Raw genomic sequence first — 22,731 nt, 5'->3', positions numbered from 1 at the left:
ATATATATATATGTAAAAGGATGGTGTATTGTTGCCATATCTGGCAGGAGTTGCTAGAAAAGACGTATCCTGCCTTGATAGAGTTCAAAACAGACTTCGTAGCATCGTAGGGGACGCCCTTTTCTCTTTCCTGCAACCTCTTTCTCACAGAAGAGATGTTGCGAGTTTGTCTGCTTTATCGTTATTTTCATGGCAAGTGCTCTAATCTATGGTCCCCCTCGCCAAACTTTCACAGGAAACACCAGTCTAGCAGAAAACATTATCAATAATTTCCCCCACTCTTTATCTGTGCCTAAACCTAAATGTAGATTCTATGAACAAAGCTTCTTTCTTAGAATTGCACACCTGTGGAACTCTCTTCCGTTTAACTGCTTTTCAGCTGACTACAATATCAAAGTGTAGTATCTGTTCTTCAGCTGCTGCACTTCCATTTCTTGTTCTCTTTCGGTGGGGGAGCAGTCCTTCACGACTGAGACAATTTTTTATTTTTGTACTTTTTCTCCATGTTAAAAAACGACCCTGGTGTCTAACTCTGTCCTGTGGGGAGGCATTGTAAATAGGTACAATAAGGTTGTCTTCAAGTCACATGTAAAGAAGTTTTTGATGAGCCGTTCCATATAAGTTAAGAAATTTACCGAATTTCCATTAGTAACGACTGTTTTATTGTGCAATTGTCTACTGTACACTTTTAACTCTAATCCTCGAGTGATATCCTGGTCTTGATAAGAGTGATGCTTTGTATATATATATATATATATATATATATATATATATATATATATATATATATGTGTGTGTAAGTATATTGCTAATCAAAGTAGACCATATCATCTGATACTTATCTTAATCTTTCTAATTAAACTGAAGAAATCGCTATTTTCCCCAATCCTGGGTTTCATCTCCATCGTAAAAATCGATATGATGTTTAAATTTGCTTTTCTAGGGAGGCAAGTAAATAGGAAATAATAAATATTTTGATACAAGATCCTCAGTATGAATTATATTCGTAGTAATATAGATTCTCTCTATATTTTTTTCCTCGACTGTAAATTGTAGGTTCATGGCCACTAGGCCTTGGTGAAGATATCACACTTGATCCAACCCATAAAAAATAATCTGCGTGGCTAACACAGCTATCTTTTGTCCAATTACACTATGTCACACCAATAAATGTACAGAACATTAGTGGCAGTTTTATATGCACAATGGCAGAATTTTGCGGAGAATCTTTGTGATGTGAGTGACGAACATGGTGAGGGATGCCATCAGGATATTTCAGTGATGAAGAAACGTTTTAAAAGAAAATATAAACGCTGGCATGGTGGCAGACTACTGATGGAATATAAAAACGAAGAAAGGCACTTAACATATAATGTTAGGAAATAGGTCGAATATAAGAAAGAAATATAGTAAACCATATTGTAGACAGGTTTTACCGGAAGTGAGGGTCAGCTGATCGGATCTGCGTGTGAGTCACGTGATCAGATAAGTTGGAGTCAGTGACTTGGGTTTTGGACGTAAAGAAGAGCGGACGGCTTAACAGGTCGTCCCGTCCCCTTCACTGTGGGGGACGCTGACGTGTGTGAAAATAAGACCTTGAAGTACCCATGCAAGCAAAGACATTCACTTTCCATTCTTCTGCGATCAACATCTGGAAGGTGAATAAATAAAAACTATATAAAATCAATTCATCGTTTTGCAGTGAATGAATATTCGTCCAAAACAGGTCCCCAGTCTCCACTCCAAGAACAAGATGAATTCCAGGTGGAGAAGATCAACGACGCATGAAGTTAAGGTATGTCAAAAATACATGTATCACACACACACACACACACAGCTGCATATGAACAAGTAGGTTTGAATATATCACAAATAGACAACAACATTTAGACGATCATACAACGGTGCACCTTTTATAATACCAACATTGAACAATAAGTGTGTAGAGGAACAAATATTGTTTTACTTAAGAATTTTATGCTTTTCATTCATAAACAACAATAATAAAATATTGTTTATGGTATGTGAAAAACGGTGCCTAATGTAGAAAATGTTTATATCTGGATACTTTTTTATACTGAAACATATCTTATCTGGCATTGTTATACCGGCCTTCCTTGAACAGAGGAATTTACACCGATTAGCACTATAAATAGCGCTAGTAATTCCAACACCGGTGAGAGAGATGGGACTGCACTTCAACTGCTAGCCGAGTGCTCAGCAGATATACACGCTTTCCTATCTTTGTACATTATTGTTAAGACACTTGTTCTTTAACCGAACCTCTACTTAATTGTTCTTATTTTCAATGTCGTTCCACGACACAACATACGTATACCTTTTTTTATAAACTTTGTTGTACAGTGTTATGAATATTTTTACTTATTTACTGTTTTTATAATATTAGGTTGGTGCAAAAATAATGTCGTTTTTACATATATAGTTGAACGCCAAAAATAAACAACTTTATTTTTGCACACACCTAATATTAATTTGCTCCTTGAAAAAAAAAGAAATAATTCAGTTGTTTTATTCTAGCGATGGCGTAAATAAGTGTGATGAATATTGAAGTGTTTATTAAAGGAGATTAAAACCAATCCAAACTTTCTAAATGGGCTAAAGACTATGCAGCGAAAATCATCAGGTGTAGAGAGAAAACAATAAAGAGGGGTACAGATAAATCGGAAGAGTAAAACATAAGGCTGATCTTTTCTTATTTATTATTTTTCTTCTTTTCCAAAGATGACGATAGGATGCAGAAGATACCGACTGCTGGTAAGATGACCACCAGCCGGGCTCATGCCACGTAGTTATATTCGTCTGGCTTCGATAGAGAGCGTTCAATAAAGTTTCTATCAATTAACACCTCTATGCATTTCTTGATCAGATTCACGTTGGGTGTGAATCGAGACTTGGATTGCTTGATTACCTGCGGAGAGAAGTGAAAATATAAGAAAAAAAATGAAACAAATGTTTTTTTTTCCAAGTAAATAATATAGAGAAAAAGTATACTTTTTATTGTAGTGTTTTTGATGTCATCCTCTTAGCAGAATCAAAGATAAACACAATAAAATTAAAACATATTCATATTATTTGTTTTCTTGCAAGGAGTTTTATTTGATAAACATCGCTTGAGACTAGGCATGGAACCACTTGATAAAAGGAGCTAAAACAACAAAACATCTTTTATGTTAAAAACTATAACAATTAATTGCATAGATTCCTACGTAGAACATATAGCCATAGAATTTCGAAATTAAATGAGAAAAAATAAGGGATACGATAGTGACAAGGCTGCCGAAAATAAACCCAAAACCGACTTTCTACTCGACACAAGAGATGGTATTTATTTGCTCCCCCACCGAGCAAATTAGGCACAAGGCCAATTTTTAATGTGAGGAGTGAAGGGAGGGGGAAGGGAAAAAGGGGACCAGCTCCCGAGACGTGGGAAATGGGAGCTGGTTAAAGGTCAGGCATGTGGGGTTGCCCCCACATCTGGTCTTTGCTAGTCATAGCTAGTCATAGCTAGTCATAGCTTGCAGTATCTGCCGGAACAGATGGTGTTTATTTGCTCCCCCACCGAGCAAATTAGGCACAAGGCCAATTTTTAATGTGAGGAGTGAAGGGAGGGGGAAGGGAAAAAGGGGACCAGCTCCCGAGAAGTGGGAAATGGGAGCTGGTTAATGGTCAGGCATGTGGGGCTGCCCCCACATCTGGTCTTTGCTAGTCATAGCTAGTCATAGCTAGTCATAGCTTGCAGCATCTGCCGGAACAGATGGTATTTATTTGCTCCCCCACTGAGCAAATTAGGCACAAGGCCGTTTTTAATGTGAGGTAAAAACCAGCTCCCCTAAAAGGGGTCACTCTGGTTACCAAAAATAATAATTGTCCCAGTATAGAGGGTCTCCCCTCCATTGACTGGTACAAATTATCTTAAGTGCAGCATCTGCCGGAACAGATGGTATTTATTTGCTCCCCCACCGAGCAAATTAGGCACAAGGCCAATTTTTAATGTGAGGAGTGAAGGGAGGGGGAAGGGAAAGGGGGGACCAGCTCCCGAGAGGTGGGAAATGGGAGCTGGTTAAAGGTCAGGCATGTGGGGTTGCCCCCACATCTGGTCTTTGCTAATCATAGCTAGTCATAGCTTGCAGCATCTGCCGGAACAGATGGTATTTATTTGCTCCCCCACTGAGCAAATTAGGCACAAGGCCGTTTTTAATGTGAGGTAAAAACCAGCTCCCCTAAAAGGGGTCACTCTGGTTACCAAAAATAATAATTGTCCCAGTATAGAGGGTTTCCCCTCCATTGACTGGTACAAATTATCTTAAGTGCAGTATCTGCCGGAACAGATGGTATTTATTTGCTCCCCCACTGAGCAAATTAGGCACAAGGCCGTTTTTAATGTGAGGTAAAAACCAGCTCCCCTAAAAGGGGTCACTCTGGTTACCAAAAATAATAATTGTCCCAGTATAGAGGGTTTCCCCTCCATTGACTGGTACAAATTATCTTAAGTGCAGTATCTGCCGGAACAGATGGTGTTTATTTGCTCCCCCACTGAGCAAATTAGGCACAAGGCCGTTTTTAATGTGAGGTAAAAACCAGCTCCCCTAAAAGGGGTCACTCTGGTTACCAAAAATAATAATTGTCCCAGTATAGAGGGTTTCCCCTCCATTGACTGGTACAAATTATCTTAAGTGTAGTATCTGTCGGAACAGATGGTATTTATTTGCTCCCCCACTGAGCAAATTAGGCACAAGGCCGTTTTTAATGTGAGGTAAAAACCAGCTCCCCTAAAAGTAGGCAAGAAGGGGGCACTCTGGTTACCAAAAATAATAATTGTCCCAGTATAGAGGGTTTCCCCTCCATTGACTGGTACAAATTATCTTAAGTGCAGCACCTGCCGGAACAGATCGTATTTATTTGCTCCCCCACTGAGCAAATTAGGCACAAGGCCGTTTTTAATGTGAGGTAAAAACCAGCTCCCCTAAAAGGGGTCACTCTGGTTACCAAAAATAATAATTGTCCCAGTATAGAGGGTTTCCCCTCCATTGACTGGTACAAATTATCTTAAGTGCAGTATCTGCCGGAACAGATGGTATTTATTTGCTCCCCCACTGAGCAAATTAGGCACAAGGCCGTTTTTAATGTGAGGTTAAAACCAGCTCCCCTAAAAGTAGGCAAAAGGGGGCACTCTGGTTACCAAAAATAATAATTGTCCCAGTATAGAGGGTTTCCCCTCCATTGACTGGTACAAATTATCTTAAGTGCAGCATCTGTCGGAACAGATACTACACTTTGATCTTGACCAAAAGGCCAAGCAACATGTCTACTACTCGACACAAGAGATGGTATTTATTTGCTCCCCCACTGAGCAAATTAGGCACAAGGCCGTTTTTAATGTGAGGTAAAAACCAGCTCCCCTAAAAGGGGTCACTCTGGTTACCAAAAATAATAATTGTTCCAGTATAGAGGGTTTCCCCTCCATTGACTGGTGCAAATTATCTTAAGTGCAGTATCTGCCGGAACAGATGGTATTTATTTGCTCCCCCACTGAGCAAATTAGGCACAAGGCCGTTTTTAATGTGAGGTTAAAACCAGCTCCCCTAAAAGTAGGCAAAAGGGGGCACTCTGGTTACCAAAAATAATAATTGTCCCAGTATAGAGGGTTTCCCCTCCATTGACTGGTACAAATTATCTTAAGTGCAGCATCTGTCGGAACAGATACTACACTTTGATCTTGTCTATATATTTTATTGAGAAAGAAAAAATTGAACATAAAAAACGTACAAAAAATTCAATTCAACAAAATTAGGCACAAGGCCCTACAAGAAATTGGGAGGGGGAGGGTACAGGGTCTTTTTGACTATGTAACAGATGAGACTTTGAAGTCTTACTCTTGACTGGCAACATTTACCAAAATACCTCAATCACTCTGTGGATCCTAATCTAACTAATAACCCCAGCGTTCAATGTAAAATTTAACTATGTACAATTTGTATATTCATTTCTGTGTGTTGTGTGTGCATTTTTTTTTTTTTTTTTTTTGTGTGTGTGTATGTGTGAGAAAATAAAGTTCGATTTCATTAGAAAGAGTTCTTGAATTAATTGGCATAAAATGTTCGTGGAGTGGGAAAAAACTAATGAAAGTGTTCATTTCAAAAATAAAGAAAAAACTACTAATGTGTTGTTAGTAAGACCCCCCTGTACTATTCTATGTGGTTAGATTCCCCACTGTTTTCCGGGGAACCGAAAACAAGCAGAGCATCCCTAATGGGGTTTGGGGAAGTCGCCTTAATGGAGGTGGGAGAAAATAAAGCAACGGATGGAGGGGGTAGGAAGGTGACCTCTGAGTAGGGGGATGATCGGGGGCATCAGAAAATAAAGATGAGGAGCAGGGGGGTTGGGCAGACTCAGAGGTTCTCTAATACCAAAAAATAAAATCAGGAACAGGATCTCATTTATACCACCAGTCAAGAGTTACTTTACTGAACTTATAATGCTAACCTAGGCGGGATGGGTTCCGTAGGACCCAGCACCGCCCATGCCATGCCTAAGGAGGGAACACGTATTGAAACTTGGCTCCTCGACGGATGCACAAACTAGTGCTGTGCACCCACCTCTTGTCAAATTCCACTCTAGGCAACCCCTTCCAATCGCATCTGATCTTTACTTTAAGCAAATGTTTAAAGTAAACGATCAGATCCGGATCAGGAACAGATGTCCCTTCGTGGACCAACTTGAGGCGCGCGATCCAAATGGTCATGCGCGCTACTGCTAGGATCGCCAGGAAAACCAAACTTTCCTCCCTGGGGAACGGCGGCTCCATGTTGTACACAAAAGTTCCTACGTCGAGATCGAGCAGACACTCGGCATCGATGCGAGCTGTTACCCCCTCGACGTACCTTAATAGGGGCTGTATCCGGCTGCAACTAAAAAACGCGTGCTCGATTGTTTCGGGCTCGCGTTCGTCACAGCACGGACAGAAGCGACTGGTATGTTCTTTATACCGGAAAAGTACGTCGAAGAGGGGCAGCGCATTTCGGACCAGTCGCCAAGTCAGGGAGAATTCCGAGTTATTCAGAATCTCCCGTCCCGGCGCCCAACGCCATTGAGAACGGACAACCTCCATCGACCATCCCATCCGCCTACAAAGTGGATCCTTCGCGGTCCCCTCCACTAAATCCCGATACAGTTTCTTCCTTGGCTGATCGAGGACATTGGTCCCCGGCAAAGCTCTAAGAGCGGTTCGGCATTCGGAGAAGAACTTGGACTCCCCCTTCGGTCTACGACGACCTTCTACCGAAGGGTTGGGTTTGAGGTTGGGAAACGAGTTCTCAACCACAGGGACCCAAGGAGCGTCTCCTTCAAGCGAACAACCCAGGAAAGCCAATCTCTCGGCGTTTCTATGACACAAGAGACTGGGCTGACCCAGGCCTCCCTTGCTCGGATTTTGAACACAGACCTCTCTGCAGACATAATGCTTACCCTCGTTCCACAAAAGTGAATCGAGGCGCCCTTGTAAGCGGGTTAGCCGTTCTGCAGGGAGAGGAAGTACAGACAAACGGTAAAGGATGAGCGGAAAGACGTATGTAGCACACGCCTCCGCCCGACCCTTCAAGGACAATTTCCTTCCAATCCAAGTCTTTACTGACGATTTGACCTTAGACTGTACTTCCGACCAATTCTTTTCCAGCTGAAGTCCCGGTCCAAACCAGACACCGAGAATGCGGACCGGTCCATCGGTCCAGCTGAAAATACCTGGAAGCGAGTTTACCCCGGTCCAGGCCCCCAACCGCAGGCCAACAGACTTGCTACGGTTGAAGATGGCCCCTGTTACTTCTTCGTATCGAGCGAGCGCCTCGACCACCGCTTGAACGTCCGTGAGGCAAGACACGAACACGGTGACGTCATCGGCGAACGCGGAAACCCTGGCTCGTGTGCCTCCAGGGAGAGCTATTCCGCGCAGGACTGGTGTAGCCGCCTCGTCCCTTAACTTGCGAAGGAGGGGTTCCAACGCCAGGACATACAACAGAGGCGACAGCGGACAACCCTGTCGCACCGACCGAGAGACAGCGAATGACTCCGACAGCTTACCGTTGATCTGCACCGCTACCGTCGGCCTGTCATACAGAACAAAGATCCACTTGCGGAAGTCCGGATTAAATCCGGCGGCCTCTAGCACAGATCCTAGGAACCGATGGTCGACCCTATCGAATGCCTTGGACTGATCCAAACTGATCAGCGCGGCTTCGGCGTCGTCTTCTGTCCCCTCTATGATCGAGCGTATCAAGTGCAAATTGTCTTGAATCGATCTCCCCTTCACAGCATAAGTCTGGTCCGGTTCGATCAAGTCAGTGATGACAACCTGCAAGCGATTCGCAAGAATCTTTGCCAAAATCTTTAACTCTGTGTTTAGCAGAGTCAAGGGCCTAAAATCATCAAAGTTTTCCCTCCCACCATGCCGTTGACCTTTCCTCAGCAATGTGATCACACCCTTGGTCACCTGTCCAGGGATGGAACCCTGGGCAAACCAATGGTTGAACATATCCTTCAGAATAGGGACCAACATGGGCGACAGCTTCAAGTAAAACTCGTAGGGTAAACCATCAAGCCCCGGGGATTTGTTATAGCCGACCTGCTTCAACGCAGTAATGACCTCATGTTCAGTAATAAGACCATCACAGCTAGCCGCCCGAGCCGCCGTGAGGCGGGGCGAGTCAGCCAAATAGCTGCCAAACTCATCAACCCTGAGTCCGGGTAGTTGGGTGAAGCGCACCGATAGATGCTCCCGAAACCCCTCGCAGATCTCCCGAGTCGATACTAAGGGGTGTCCTTCCAGGTTATGTACTTTACGAATGTACCCATCCGAACCGCGCCTTAAAGCAGCCTTACGCTCAACAGCGTCAACATTCACAGCCTCGTTAGAAACTTTCTTTAACCTAGCCCTAACTACTTGACCTTCATACCGCTCGCTAGCCAAGCGGTTGAGATCTTGTTTAGCTAGTGCTAACTCTAGGGGGTCCCCCCCCTCCACCGCCCGGGTCAGCTTATCCTCTAAACGCTTCTTTGCCTTAGCCTTATCTATCGCGAGGCGTTGGCTATACTGGACAGAGAAGCGCCTAATTTTGGCCTTGAGACTAACCCACCACTTACTCCCTGTAACCGCCCCCACTAAAGCCCGCTGAATTAGCTCAGTGACCTTCAACCGGTAGTCCTCCAGCTCCAACAAGGTGCTGTTGAACTTCCAGTATCCGGCCAGTTTAGGCCTAGCACTTAAGCTCAAACGGGCCATAACAAGTTTATGGTCCGAGTGTCCTAGCAAGTGGAACGTGGGGCAAGATAGAGAGTCTACATCGCCTCTTCTAACTAACATCCGATCCAAGTAAGTGCTTGGATGGGAAGGCACTACAGGATGCCACGTCCACATCTCCCGCCCAGGATGATCCAGACGAAATCTGTCGACGAGATCGCACGAGGCCATCAGGTCAGACAGACTGCTGTCACACCACGCCGACCCGCTAGTCCCCCCGACCTTATCTATTTTGGGATCAAGGATTGCATTCCAATCCCCCATTAAAACTAACCGTTCCGGATCCACTAAGAAGCCCTCCAACCGTCGAAAAAAGGTTGCCCTCTCTACAGCAGCATTGGGAGCATAAACAGCAACAATCCGAAAAACACTACAATTAACAGCAACATCAACAACAAGCGCCCGCCCGTCCTCGCCTGCGTGAACAACATTCACCGACGCTGACAGGGTGCGACTCACTAGCAAGGAGATTCCACGACTATAGGTATTGCCATATGCTGAGTAGACATCGTAATCGTTTACCAACACCTGACAATCCCCGTCACAAACAAAGTGGGTCTCCTGGATAGCGGCAATATCTACCTTGAGGGACACCAAGTCTCTCACAACGCGCGAGGCCTTGCTTCGACACCTGATGCCCCTCACATTCAATGTAGCCAAGTTCAAAGACATGATCACTTACCTCAAGCACTGTCACAGACGGGTCTGAAATCCTGGGCAGTGAGGACATGGCAGGCCTGGCCAAGGCTGCCGGTAAGTAAATCCGATGAAGGTGATCCATCCTTGGCCACGCCCCCCACGTCCAGGGGGAAGGTTAGTTTGAGTGCCCTGTATAGCGATGGGTGTACATACATGGGGATTCTACCCTCACATTTAAAGAAAATGTTGGTCAGCGAAGGATGGTCCCTATCCACCAGCTGCTGGCCTGGGATCGCATTCTTCGCTGCCTTAATCATTGCCCACATTCCTCCAGTCCTAGCGTCCTTGTCGACCCTAACGAAAGTGGTCAACAAGGGAGCGTCCTTGAATTTAGTGGGGTCTGTTACTAGGTCTCCACCGACTTTTTCAAAGTTTTTGAGTTTATTGTACCGGACCTTCTGTTGTCCTTTAAGGTCCGGAGCCGGTTGGAGAGGGTCTGTTTCACAAATCCTGCTTCCTGGCAGGAAGGGGAGCTTTTTGGTCCGTTCAGTGCGGACTTTGGAAGTGGGGGAGGGGACCTCTTTTGGTTGATGGGGAGGCTGAGCGCTTGGGGAGGGGGTAGCCTGCTCGTTTTCTTCTTTTTGGCTCCTGTCACGGGATGAGGGGCGGGAAGAGTTTCTTGGGGCCTTTATAGGAGAGGGGGAAGGTTGTTCGGGTTGCTGGGGTGTTGGGATCACAGGGGGCTCATCCTGTGTTGTTGTTGCGAGGGAGTCCTTCTCAGTCTCAGTGGGGGTAGGAGGGTTTGCGCGTGTCTTGCGGCTTTTCCTCCTCCTGGCCCTCCTGATCTCTGTTGCGCTCAGGGCCATAGAGACTGTTGTTGTCTCTTCCTCTGCCTCTGACGCGGCCTCCTCCTCAGATTCTGGTAGTTTCCTCTTGTTTGAGGAGGAGGGTGTCTGTGTGTCCATTTTCTCCGTCTCGCTCTTCGGTTGTTCTTGGTCTTGGGTGACTGTCTGCAAGGATGGCTGTTTGTTGATCTTGCCTTTCTTTACGACCGTCACCCAGCCTGTCGGTGCCTCTGGAGGATTTGCGGCCGGCGCGGGAGCAGCGGCTTGATTTGTTGTCACGCTTGTTCCCGCCGCTTTTGTGGGCTTCTTCCCTCCATTCCTCTTTGGACAGTCCTTCGCCATATGCCCTTGTTGTGTGCACAGCCAGCAATGAGGCCTCCTTCCTTCCACTATAAGGGAGAGTGTCCACTCTCCGAACTTGAGTGTGGCTGGGATGGCGTAGAATCCAGCCTTGTCCAGGACCATCTGTACTTTGTAGTCCCCGGTCATGATGTTTCTTAATCCGCGGACCGGGGTGACTTCCTCTACGTCTCCATACTGGCTTAGGATAGCCCCCAGTTGTTTGGCCTCCATATAGCAGGGGACGTTTAGAGCAGAAACATTTGCTCTCCTCTTGTTCATATAGATGGGTTGGAGCTTTATGTTCCTGCTCTGATGGCAGGTCCTGGACAGCCTGACTGCGTCTTCGGAGGTGGGGAGCAGAACATCCCACTGTGCGTAACTCCTTCTACAGATGTAGTTGGCGGGAATGTTCTGCTCCAGCAACACGTTCATCATGGTGTCCTTGTTGACGCCCGTCAGACCCCTTGTCTTGGTGTCTGAAGTTATCAGCGAGAGCACTCTTTTCTCCAGAACTTCCACTTGACCCGGGAGGGGTTGGATGTTGTTCCCCTGGGTATACTCCTTGTAAGTGGAGTCGAAGAGTGCTCTGTAGTCTTCGGGCGTCAACTTCCCTTGCTGCTCTTTGGGGCCCCATGCCGGTCCTCCATCCTGGTGGGTGTCAGCTGGACTCGGGTTGGGGGGCGTAGCTGGTGTTGTGGGGCTCTCTCTTGTTATGGGCATTTTTGGCTTCGGAACTGGGCCGTTACCAGGCAAAGTAGGCCATTGTGTCCTTGGCGTTGTTTCGTCCTGGCTTGGTTTGCTCTCCGGGCCGCTCCCCTTTCTTATTTTCTTCCTTTGCTGGGTGGCTGTCCCCTTGGGGGATGGAGGTGTCTCCCCTTCTGGTGCCGTGTTCCCAGCTGGAGCCTTGGTGGGTACTGTCAAGGGTGTCTCTCCTTCCAGCTTGCTTTTGTTACCACTGGCCGGAGAGTCACCCCTTTTCCGTATTTGGTCCTCTTGGGGAGTGTTGGGGGGCCAATCACTGTCTTCCCCGCCGAATAGTGAGCAGATGGAGGCTATTACATCTTCGTCCAGCGCCTCGGTTTGGTCCGCGGTGCTGTTTTCCTCCTTTTCTGTTGGGGAGTCGCCCTTTGGGGGAGCGGGGGATGGGTTCCCCGGTCTTCCTCCCTTGGTTCTGCCGTCCTGGGGTGCAGCTGGTTGGCTGGGTTCTGCACTTTCCCCAGCTAGTGAGTTAACGGCAGCTTTTTCCGCTGGGTTGCCCTCGTGGGGAGCGGTTGCAGGTGCGTTTTGGGGGGTCGCCGCGGGCTGCGGCCCTACCCTCCCGCTTTCTTCCAAGGTCGCCGCGCGCCGGGGCCCTACCTTGTTTCCTGGCGCCGTCTCGCCGGGAGATGCATCAGCTCCCTCACATAGGGAGTCGTTAGCAGTTGAGATGCTGCGCATTTGGGGTGATGTACCCCTCCTGCCTGGCATCGTGGCGGTTGCACTGGCCGCTGGCGCGGACCAAAGTGTAGTGGGGGAAAAGAAAACCCAGGGGAATGGAGGGGGAGGAGCGGACTTTGAAGAAATTAGAGTTTTTGACTTCCCCTCACGGGGATGTCGGGTTAGCAGCTCAGATCCCCCCGCGAGGGGGGAGAGCAGAGAAGAAAGACGCAGTGGGTGCTAGCGGGTCAGAGTGCCGCGTCGCAATTAAGAGAGAGAGGGGATAGGCATCCCTGCCCACAGAGGGGAGCAGAAACGAAGCACCCGCCCTACCCCACGTCACCCTACCCACTAACTTACCCCAACGGAAGCGAGAAAGAGAACCCTGTCTGCTCGATCCACTGGGAGAGCAGCGAAGATAGACAAAGTTTGGGCCTGGCAGGTCAGAGTGCTGCTCAGGCAATTAAGTGTTGAGAAATTAGACCATCCCAGTCTCGAGAAGTGAGACCGAAACGAAGAAAAAACAACATGCAAAAACAACAAATGAAAAAAGAAGGTCTCAACTACCAGCGATAGTGGTGTTGGTCCCGAGATTCCAGTCTCCCAAAAGAGGGGATCGGTTTCCGGGTCCAAGCTCCCACAAATGTGGAGTCGGTCCTCTAGGTCCTGACTCCCCAAAGGAGGGGGTCGGTCCTTGCTAACAAAAGTTAGTAAGAAAAAACACCTTAACCTAGCCCGAAAGCCCGGTGGTGGGTCAAGTTTAGTAACTGAGGGAACAGATACTACACTTTGATCTTGACCAAAAGGCCAAGCAACATGTCTACTACTCGACACAAGAGATGGTATTTATTTGCTCCCCCACTGAGCAAATTAGGCACAAGGCCGTTTTTAATGTGAGGTAAAAACCAGCTCCCCTAAAAGTAGGCAAAAAGGGGGCACTCTGGTTACCAAAAATAATAATTGTCCCAGTATAGAGGATTTCCCCTCCATTGACTGGTACAAATTATCTTAAGTGCAGTATCTGCCGGACCAGATACTACACTTTGATCTTGACCAAAAGGCCAAGCAACATGTCTACTACTCGACACAAGAGATGGTATTTATTTGCTCCCCCACTGAGCAAATTAGGCACAAGGCCGTTTTTAATGTGAGGTAAAAACCAGCTCCCCTAAAAGGGGTCACTCTGGTTACCAAAAATAATAATTGTCCCAGTATAGAGGGTTTCCCCTCCATTGACTGGTACAAATTATCTTAAGTGCAGCATCTGTCGGAACAGATACTACACTTTGATCTTGACCAAAAGGCCAAGCAACATGTCTACTACTCGACACAAGAGATGGTGTTTATTTGCTCCCCCACTGAGCAAATTAGGCACAAGGCCGTTTTTAATGTGAGGTAAAAACCAGCTCCCCTAAAAGGGGTCACTCTGGTTACCAAAAATAATAATTGTCCCAGTATAGAGGGTTTCCCCTCCATTGACTGGTACAAATTATCTTAAGTGCAGTATCTGTCGGAACAGATGGTATTTATTTGCTCCCCCACTGAGCAAATTAGGCACAAGGCCGTTTTTAATGTGAGGTAAAAACCAGCTCCCCTAAAAGGGGTCACTCTGGTTACCAAAAATAATAATTGTCCCAGTATAGAGGGTTTCCCCTCCATTGACTGGTACAAATTATCTTAAGTGCAGTATCTGTCGGAACAGATGGTATTTATTTGCTCCCCCACCGAGCAAATTAGGCACAAGGCCAATTTTTAATGTGAGGAGTGAAGGGAGGGGGAAGGGAAAAAGGGGACCAGCTCCCTAGAGGTGGGAAATGGGAGCTGGTTAAAGGTCAGGCATGTGGGGTTGCCCCCACATCTGGTCTTTGCTAGTCATAGCTAGTCATAGCTTGCAGTATCTGCCGGAACAGATGGTATTTATTTGCTCCCCCACCGAGCAAATTAGGCACAAGGCCGATTTTTAATGTGAGGAGTGAAGGGAGGGGGAAGGGAAAAAGGAGACCAGCTCCCGAGAGGTGGGAAATGGGAGCTGGTTAAAGGTCAGGCATGTGGGGTTGCCCCCACATCTGGTCTTTGCTAGGCATAGCTAGTCATAGCTAGTCATAGCTTGCAGTATCTGCCGGAACAGATACTACACTTTGATCTTGTCCCGAAGGCCAAGCAACATGTCTACTACTCGACACAAGAGATGGTGTGGGCTACAGAAGCTAGTTTAATAGGATAAACATGTACTTGAACAACTGTGTCGGTATTCCTAGTAGGCGGTTCTAGGAGATTTGAAATAATCAAACTCTTCCCAGAGAGAAAACACAAACCAAATTACCGAAATGAAAACCTTGTTTATTAATGCTTGCATCTTCAGTCCAGTTATGCACCATCTGTGGGATACATAGTGGCACAATTTGCATCGGAATATTTTCAAACAACGCTCTGAATCGTTGACACGTTGTTTTCGATCGAATGTAAGCAAACGCGGCATCCACTTTAAATGCAGCTTTCTCACTGATAAATGTTCATTCAAAATGGTGAATGCATTGCCTTCTTATATTTTCAATCTTCTGCTATCTCACGCAACTTCACTATACAATCGAGGAAAACGAGCGTGTGGAATTTTTTAATAATTGGTTCTTTCTTTGTTCATGGAATTGTCGTTTAGTTTTAGGTACAGACAGAGAGGAAGGAAAATTGTTGGCAATGATTGTAGCTAGGCGAGTGTTTGCTGCGAGTGTTTTACAAGGCATGACAAATGTTTTTTTTTTTTTTCACTAAAATCTTTCTAAAAGAGAAACAATTTTATTTAAAACTTAGGGAGCATATTAAAACAATAATACGAATCAAACAAAAAAAAATGTTACCTTAAGTTAAAAGAAAAATGTATGTTTGCTTTTTTAAAATCGTAACTGTTTTTTTTTTTTTTGTCTTTTCTATAGTAAGCGTTTGTTTCTTTTAATTGTAATTGTTTAACAAAATGACTGGTAGTTCCAAATCATAATAAATGAACTATTATATAATTATATGTCAAAATTGAGGCTGAAATTATTCTACGCATCTCGTTACTAACAAAATGCCAATATTTTGAAAATGAGTAACTATATTAATGGCTGTTCATGTGTAACGTGGTACTTGAAGAACTATTTATAGCTCTAGTATTGCGTTATTGAGCTATCTAAATGTAATGCTTGTGTTACTTATTTATATGTTATTACAACCACGAGTAGTTAATTTACATATAAAACATTTATGTATAATATGTTTTATCATTTTTCATCGGCATGTATATGATTCGTGTTACTATTAGCACTCAGCAGTTCAAATTATTATATATCCTTGATCCAGTTTCGGGGCACAGAATTAACTTTGGCCCTAGCACAGACATGCGTGCGGCAAGGCTAAAAATTAAATCATGAACCAATAACTACTACGTTATGCATGCATAGTCGTAATGCCGTCGTTCCACCTTCACCTTGCAAATTTCATTTTATTTTAATTTTCACACTTTTGTACCGATTTTCCTGGCTAAAACACTAATATAAACTTTCGCATGGGTTCAAATACCTTATATATGAAGTTTCATATCTGTAGACCAAAAACTCTAGGAGGAGTTTGATAGGCAATTTTTTTTAAACAAAAATATATACGTATACATGAATATATATAGAAAGAGTTTTGTGTTTATTATAAACTTTTTGCGCAAATATTACCCATAAGAAAACCGAACGAACTAATAAGGAATTGATTAAAATGATTGTTTAAAAGAATATGCAAATAAGTTAGATGATTTGCAGATATGAATGAAATTCCACGACCCAAGGTGTATTTTCTTTTTTAAATAAATATAAAAAAGGGGGTTTAATATGAATACTAACACACACACACACACACACACACACACACACACACACACACACACACAAACGAATTTATAGGAATATAAATATACATTATCCTTGTATATATGTTAAGATAGAGCAACTAGCTGACAGCCCAGCGTTAATCGGTCGTAGAATACGCTTAAACATAGGATTTTATTTATGCAGTTTGCGTATGTATTATTAAAGAATCAGTCCTCTGTTAATTATTTTATATTACGAGAAATACTTTGCCCTGTGGACTAATTCGAAAAAAAATAAATGAAAAAGTAATAATGATAATTTCGTTCATTAAATTCCGTCTGTATTCGTCAGATGATATTTGCGTTTGACGATAAATGCCATGGAAAAGTCACTCCTGATTAATGTTTAGTTTTAAAATATGCTAACAAAGAAATGATTTGCGGCGATTTTAAATGGTACTGCTTCTTTTATCGTAAATTGAACTCATTAATAAGAAATAATAAAAAAAAAAAAAACTTAAAATAGTGTGCTACACTCGGGCTTAAACAAAGGATCATTCGATCTGGAGTCTACTGCTAAGCAATATCTTCAGATTATAATTAATCCCTTTTTTTAAGAAGAAATGATTTGATGAAATTTTATAATCCCCCTTTTCGGTGTAGCGTAAAATATTCCCTTGTAAAATTATTATTTTCATCTATAAGAGAGGAAAGCAATTTCAAGAACGGATTGGATGTTCGATACTTATCGGATGATTTTTTATACAAAACATATCTAAGAACACTGCCAGACATATAAATTAGTTTTGTATGGAATATGTAAAAAAATTGGCTCAGCTGTTTCGGAAACGTATGAGAAAGGAAGTCTCTCACTCACACACAAAATAATTCTTATATGATGGTAGAAATAGAGATAGAGATTATGGTGAATCTTATCTAGAGATTTGCAACAAGCGTATTAGAATTACAATAGAAAAATGCAAGCTTGAAAAGTAATACTGTTAAGCTTAAACATGGAAAAGAAAATGACAAGATATTCTTGTAAAAATATAATAAATTTATAGCTTTAAACATTGCAGCATTAAGAGTTTTTTTTTAAATTCAATTTAACATTATATAATTAATTCTTAATGCTGCAATATTTTAAGTTATAAATTTATACCATTTTGGCTAGAATATCTAGTCCTTTTCTTTTCTATGTTTAAGTTTAACCATATTACTTTACGCATTTTTACTATTGTAATCCATGATTTTTCCGGGGTTCCAGTAAATTCATTTGTTCTTTGTTTCATTTCAGTTTTTTTTTTTGCCCACATAAACATAAGATACACATATGTAATAACAATGCACGGCACTCGTCTGCTTTCGTTCTCTCTGTTTCACGTGTTCCTTCTCTTTTTACGAGAACCGGGAATTAGTAGCAACACTAGTCGCTGAAGCGACGTGGTTGCTATGGAAACCAGTCACCAAAACGTCGCTCACCTCTTTACGTTTTTTTTTTTTACGATTTTGAACATCAGTAAATTCATCATAATTTTGTTTTACTGAACGAAAATTGAATTTTTTTCATAATATAGCTAAGAAGGTGATCTATGAACTAATATAAATGTTTTAAATTTGGTCGGAAAATAAGTGAGCGGTGGAGCTTTAAAGCAGTTCTAAATGACTAAAACTGTCAGTTAACCATATATTAAAACATTACCGTGCTTGAATGATACATAATCCAACAAAACACAAGTAACTAATCTATATATAAAAGTGAACGTGTCTATCTGTGTGTCTGTGTGTGTACATTTCCCTACGCAATAACTCTGTTAATTTTCAGTCTACAGACTCGAAATTTGATATACAGTGGTACTGAGATTTGGATAAATATTTGTAATCCATTTTCGGCCAGAAATTTATCTGTAAAGGGGCCAAAGTTCGACGATTTGACCTTTGAGAACTCTACCAAACTCCTCCGCCAATTTCGGGTCTAAACACTTGAAATTTTAGATATAGATTCCTTGGACATGGATATAACTTAATAACTTAATTTGAGCTCAAAACAACAAATGTTAAGGGGTCAAAGTTTGTTTTTGTTTTTTCATTTGCTCACAATACACCTCAAGACACCCGGGCAACGCCGGGCTGAAATGCTAGTATTCAATAAAGACAAAAAACAAAATAAGACTAAATAAATTACTTACTTCGTTAACTAATAAGATATGTCTGGTACATTTTCTTGCCTTCATAATACGTACAATGGTCGCTTCTAAGTACATTTTTCGGTCATTGTCAACTGCCCTATTTGTGTGCTCCACCTCCTGAAACAACAGAGAAAAAATTTTAAATTAAATGTCAGAGTGAATTATACATTTGCAAAGCGCCACCATTTCTACCGATTTAAACCATAGTTTTTCGGACCATTCCAAATATTTATCTAGACATGCGATTCTGTATTTCCGAGTGCCATCAAATAAAAACATTATGAAAAGACTTACGTGACGCCGAGAGGCAACGTGTACTAATTTTAATTGGTTTGTTTTTTGTTAATTTATTCATGAGCTCATTCAGTAAAAAGAGTACAGTTACTTATTAGTGATACATTTCATTCTTTACAAAAAGGTAGGAATTCATGAATTTATTAAAAACAAACAAACAAATATCTCGAAAATAGGTAGAAATATATATTAAGAAATAGGTAGAAATATATATATATATATATATATATATATATGTATATGTATATATATATATAATTATATATATATATATATATATATATGTTTTTATTTGTTTTTGCAAGCTAACCTCTTTGAACGAATTCAATTATTTATAGAAAAGTGCATTTTTACCGAAATGCGAATTGGGAATAATTTTCCCTTTGATCAATTTGGTACCCCATAAATGGGGAGCGGCATAGCCATTCTGATGGGTCGTAGACGACGAAAAACATGTCAGTGGATAATTATATTTTAAAAATAATACACACACACACACACACACACACACACACACACACACACACACACACACACACACACACACATATATATATATATATTACGGACTTCACACTATCTCTCTCTCTCTCTCTCTCTCTCTCTCTCTCTCTCTCTCTATATATATATATATATATATATATATATATATATATGGTGATATATATATATTACGGACTTCACACTATATATATATATATTTATATATATATATATTTATATATATATAGTGATATATATATGGTGATATATATATATAGTGATATATATATATGGTGATATATATATATATATATATATATATATATATATATATATATATATATATATATATATATGGTGCCCTAAAAGAAGCTGAATTGATCAAATATAAGATGGAAGAACAAAAACAACAAATCGATGAAAAAAAGATTTTAGAGCATCTAGAATGATGGTAACGAAATCATCAGAGGTCGTTACACCACCGAGGAGGGGGATATATATCATAAAGTAGTACTTTTAGTCGAATTCAAATTTCAAATCCATCAGCTTCTTTTGGAACACCATGTATATATATATATATATATATATATATATATATATATATATATATATATATATATATATATATAACTACTTCATTTATTCACATAAATTTAATATACGAAAGTATAGATTTATGCGTAAACTTTAAGTATTTACTTCAAAAGTGCTCAATACGTAGGTAGAGCTAGTTAGTAATTTATAAAATATATATGGCGATTAAGCTACACTGAATATTCTGCGTTTCATCCAACTATAGGATTCGTCAGGCTTATGCGCGAATTCTGTCGTTGCTTCTTGTTTTTATATATGTTGAGGATTTCTAGTTGGCCAATCAGCTTTCTAGTATCCACCGCGCCCCTTCCTATCAGCCAATGGGCATGCATTTTATCAAACAAAGGATCTGTTTTAGAACTAGGTTAGTGGTTTTAGGTGGCCGTTCTCCTTTTTTTTATACATATAAATATACCTAAAACCACTAACCTAGTTCTAAAAATAAAATTATTACACAATCAATAACACTATTGAAATATAAATACAATTATTAAAAAAAAAAATTATTAAATAATCTAGAAAGTATTAAAACAACATGAAATTATTAAAACATAAAGAAAAAATTTAATAATAAAAATTATTAACAAATAACTGAAATTATTAATAAAATAAATAAAATTATTTCAAAATAAATAAAATTATTAAAAGATGAAGAAAATTATTAAAAAATAAAATTATTAAAAAGTACATAAGAGAAAATCATTAAAACATAAATAAAATCATTAAAAAAGCATGAAAAAACCGGAGATTATTTAAAAATAAATAAAATTATCAAAGAGTAAATAAAATTATTAAAAATAAAGAAACATATTAAAAAATTGTTAAAAAAACAAAATAATAATAAAATAAAGGAAATTATTAAAAAAAAAAAAAAATGTTAAAAAATAAATAAAACCATTTAAAAATAAATAAAATTATTTTTAAAAAAATATAAAAAAATAAAAAAATTATTAGAAAATTAAAAATTAAAATTATTTCAAAATAAATAAAATTATCAAGACATAAATAAAATTATTTAAAAACAAACAAAATTATTCAAATAATAATAAAAAAAAGTTAATATAAAAAATTAAATTAAAAAATTATTAAAAATAAGTAAAATAAAAACAAATACAATTATTTGACAATACAAAAAAATATTTCAAAATAAACAAAACCAATAAAAAAATAAAATTATCAAAAATAAACAAATTTATTAAAACAAACAAAATTATTAAAAAAATTATTGACAAAATAAAGAAATACTATTATTACAAAATAAATAAAATTAAAAAAAATTAAATTATTGTAAAATAAATCAAATTATTCAAAAATAATTAAATTTATAAAAAATGGGAAAATTATGAAAATATAAATAAAATTATTACAAAATAAATAAAATTATTTAAAAAATAACTAAAAGTATTTAAAAAACTATAATAATTAAAAATACATGAAATTATTAAAAAGTAAGGAAAGTAAAAATAATCATTAAAAAATAAATTGCACCATTAAATATCTATAAAATTGTTAAAATATAAATAAATTCTATATTTTAATAATGTTATTGAGTTTTTAATAATTTTATTTATTGTTTAATCATTATATATATTTCGTAATAATTTTCTGTATCTTTTTATTAAAAAATAAAGAAAATTATTACGAAATAAATATAATCAATTAAAATCAATAAAATTCTTAAAAATCAATAAAATTGTTAAAATATAAATAAAATTATTAAAAATAAATAAAAATATTAAAACATAAAGACATTATGTAAAAATAAACAACATTATAAAAAAATGTAAAATTATTAAAAATTATGGACAATGATTAAAAAAAGTAAACAAAATTTTTAAACATAATGAAAATTATTATAAATAATGAAAATATTTAAAAGATAAAAATTGGTAAAAATTTAATATAAAAAATTATAAAATAAATATAATCATTAAAAATAAATAAAATTATTAAAATATTAATTAAATTATTAAAAATAACTTAAATTATTAAAAAATAAAATCATTAAAAAATAAATAAAATTATCAAAAAATAAATAAAATGATAAAAAAATAAAATAAAAGTATTATAAATAACGTAACTATTTAAAAAATAAAAATGTTTAAAACATAAATTTAATCATAAAAAATGAATAAATTTATTAAAAAATAAGGAAAATTATTAAGAAATGAAAACAATCATAAAATAAATAAAATTATTAAGAAATCAATAAAATTATTAAAATATAAATAACATTATTAAAAAATAAATAGCATAATTTTTAATAATTTTATTTATTTTTTATTAATTTTATTTTTATTTTAAAAATTTTATTTATTTTTTAATATGTTATTTTCTTACAATATTATTTATTTTTTAATAATTTTCTATATTTTAAAATTCATAATAAATTAAATTATTAAAAAATAAAAGCATTAAAAAATAAATAAAATTATGAATAATAGATACAATTATTACAAAAATTATAAAGTCAGGAAAAATAACTGAAATTATTAATAAAACAAATGAAATTACTAGAAAATAAGACAAAATTATTAAAATAGTAAAATTATGAGAAAATTTATTTAAAGATGAAGAAAATTATTAATAAATAAAAGTATTAAAAAATAAATATAATAATTAAAAATAAATAAAATGATTAAATTATAAATAAAATTATAAATAATAGATAAAATTATTAAAATATAAAATGATAAAAATAAATAAAATCATTAAAAATAAATCAAATTATTAAATACTAAATAAAATTATTAAAAAATAAATACAATTATTATAAATAACGAAAAT

At 38.7% G+C, this 22,731-nt stretch overlaps 1 protein-coding gene across 1 annotated transcript in view; it reads right to left on the bottom strand.

Annotated features, from left to right (window-relative positions):
* Positions 1-2,697: 2,697 nt before the first annotated feature.
* The window catches only part of LOC145248259 (cullin-2-like), a 91,746-nt gene continuing 71,712 nt past the window's right edge, over positions 2,698-22,731 (bottom strand). Inside the window, exons 18-19 of the mRNA XM_080110133.1 lie at positions 18,574-18,690; positions 2,698-2,929 (exon numbers count right to left, since the gene is read on the bottom strand). Coding sequence (XP_079966259.1) covers positions 2,798-2,929; positions 18,574-18,690 — 249 coding nt within the window. The 3' untranslated portion in view covers positions 2,698-2,797. The remainder of the gene's footprint in view (positions 2,930-18,573; positions 18,691-22,731) is intronic.

The sequence above is a fragment of the Euprymna scolopes genome, chromosome 26 (genome assembly GCF_053919585.1).
Source record: "Euprymna scolopes isolate OS-2025 chromosome 26, ASM5391958v1, whole genome shotgun sequence".
Classification (NCBI taxonomy): Eukaryota; Metazoa; Mollusca; class Cephalopoda; order Sepiida; family Sepiolidae; genus Euprymna; species Euprymna scolopes.
Note: the sequence above shows the minus strand (reverse complement) of the source record. Positions and strands in the feature narration are given on the sequence as shown.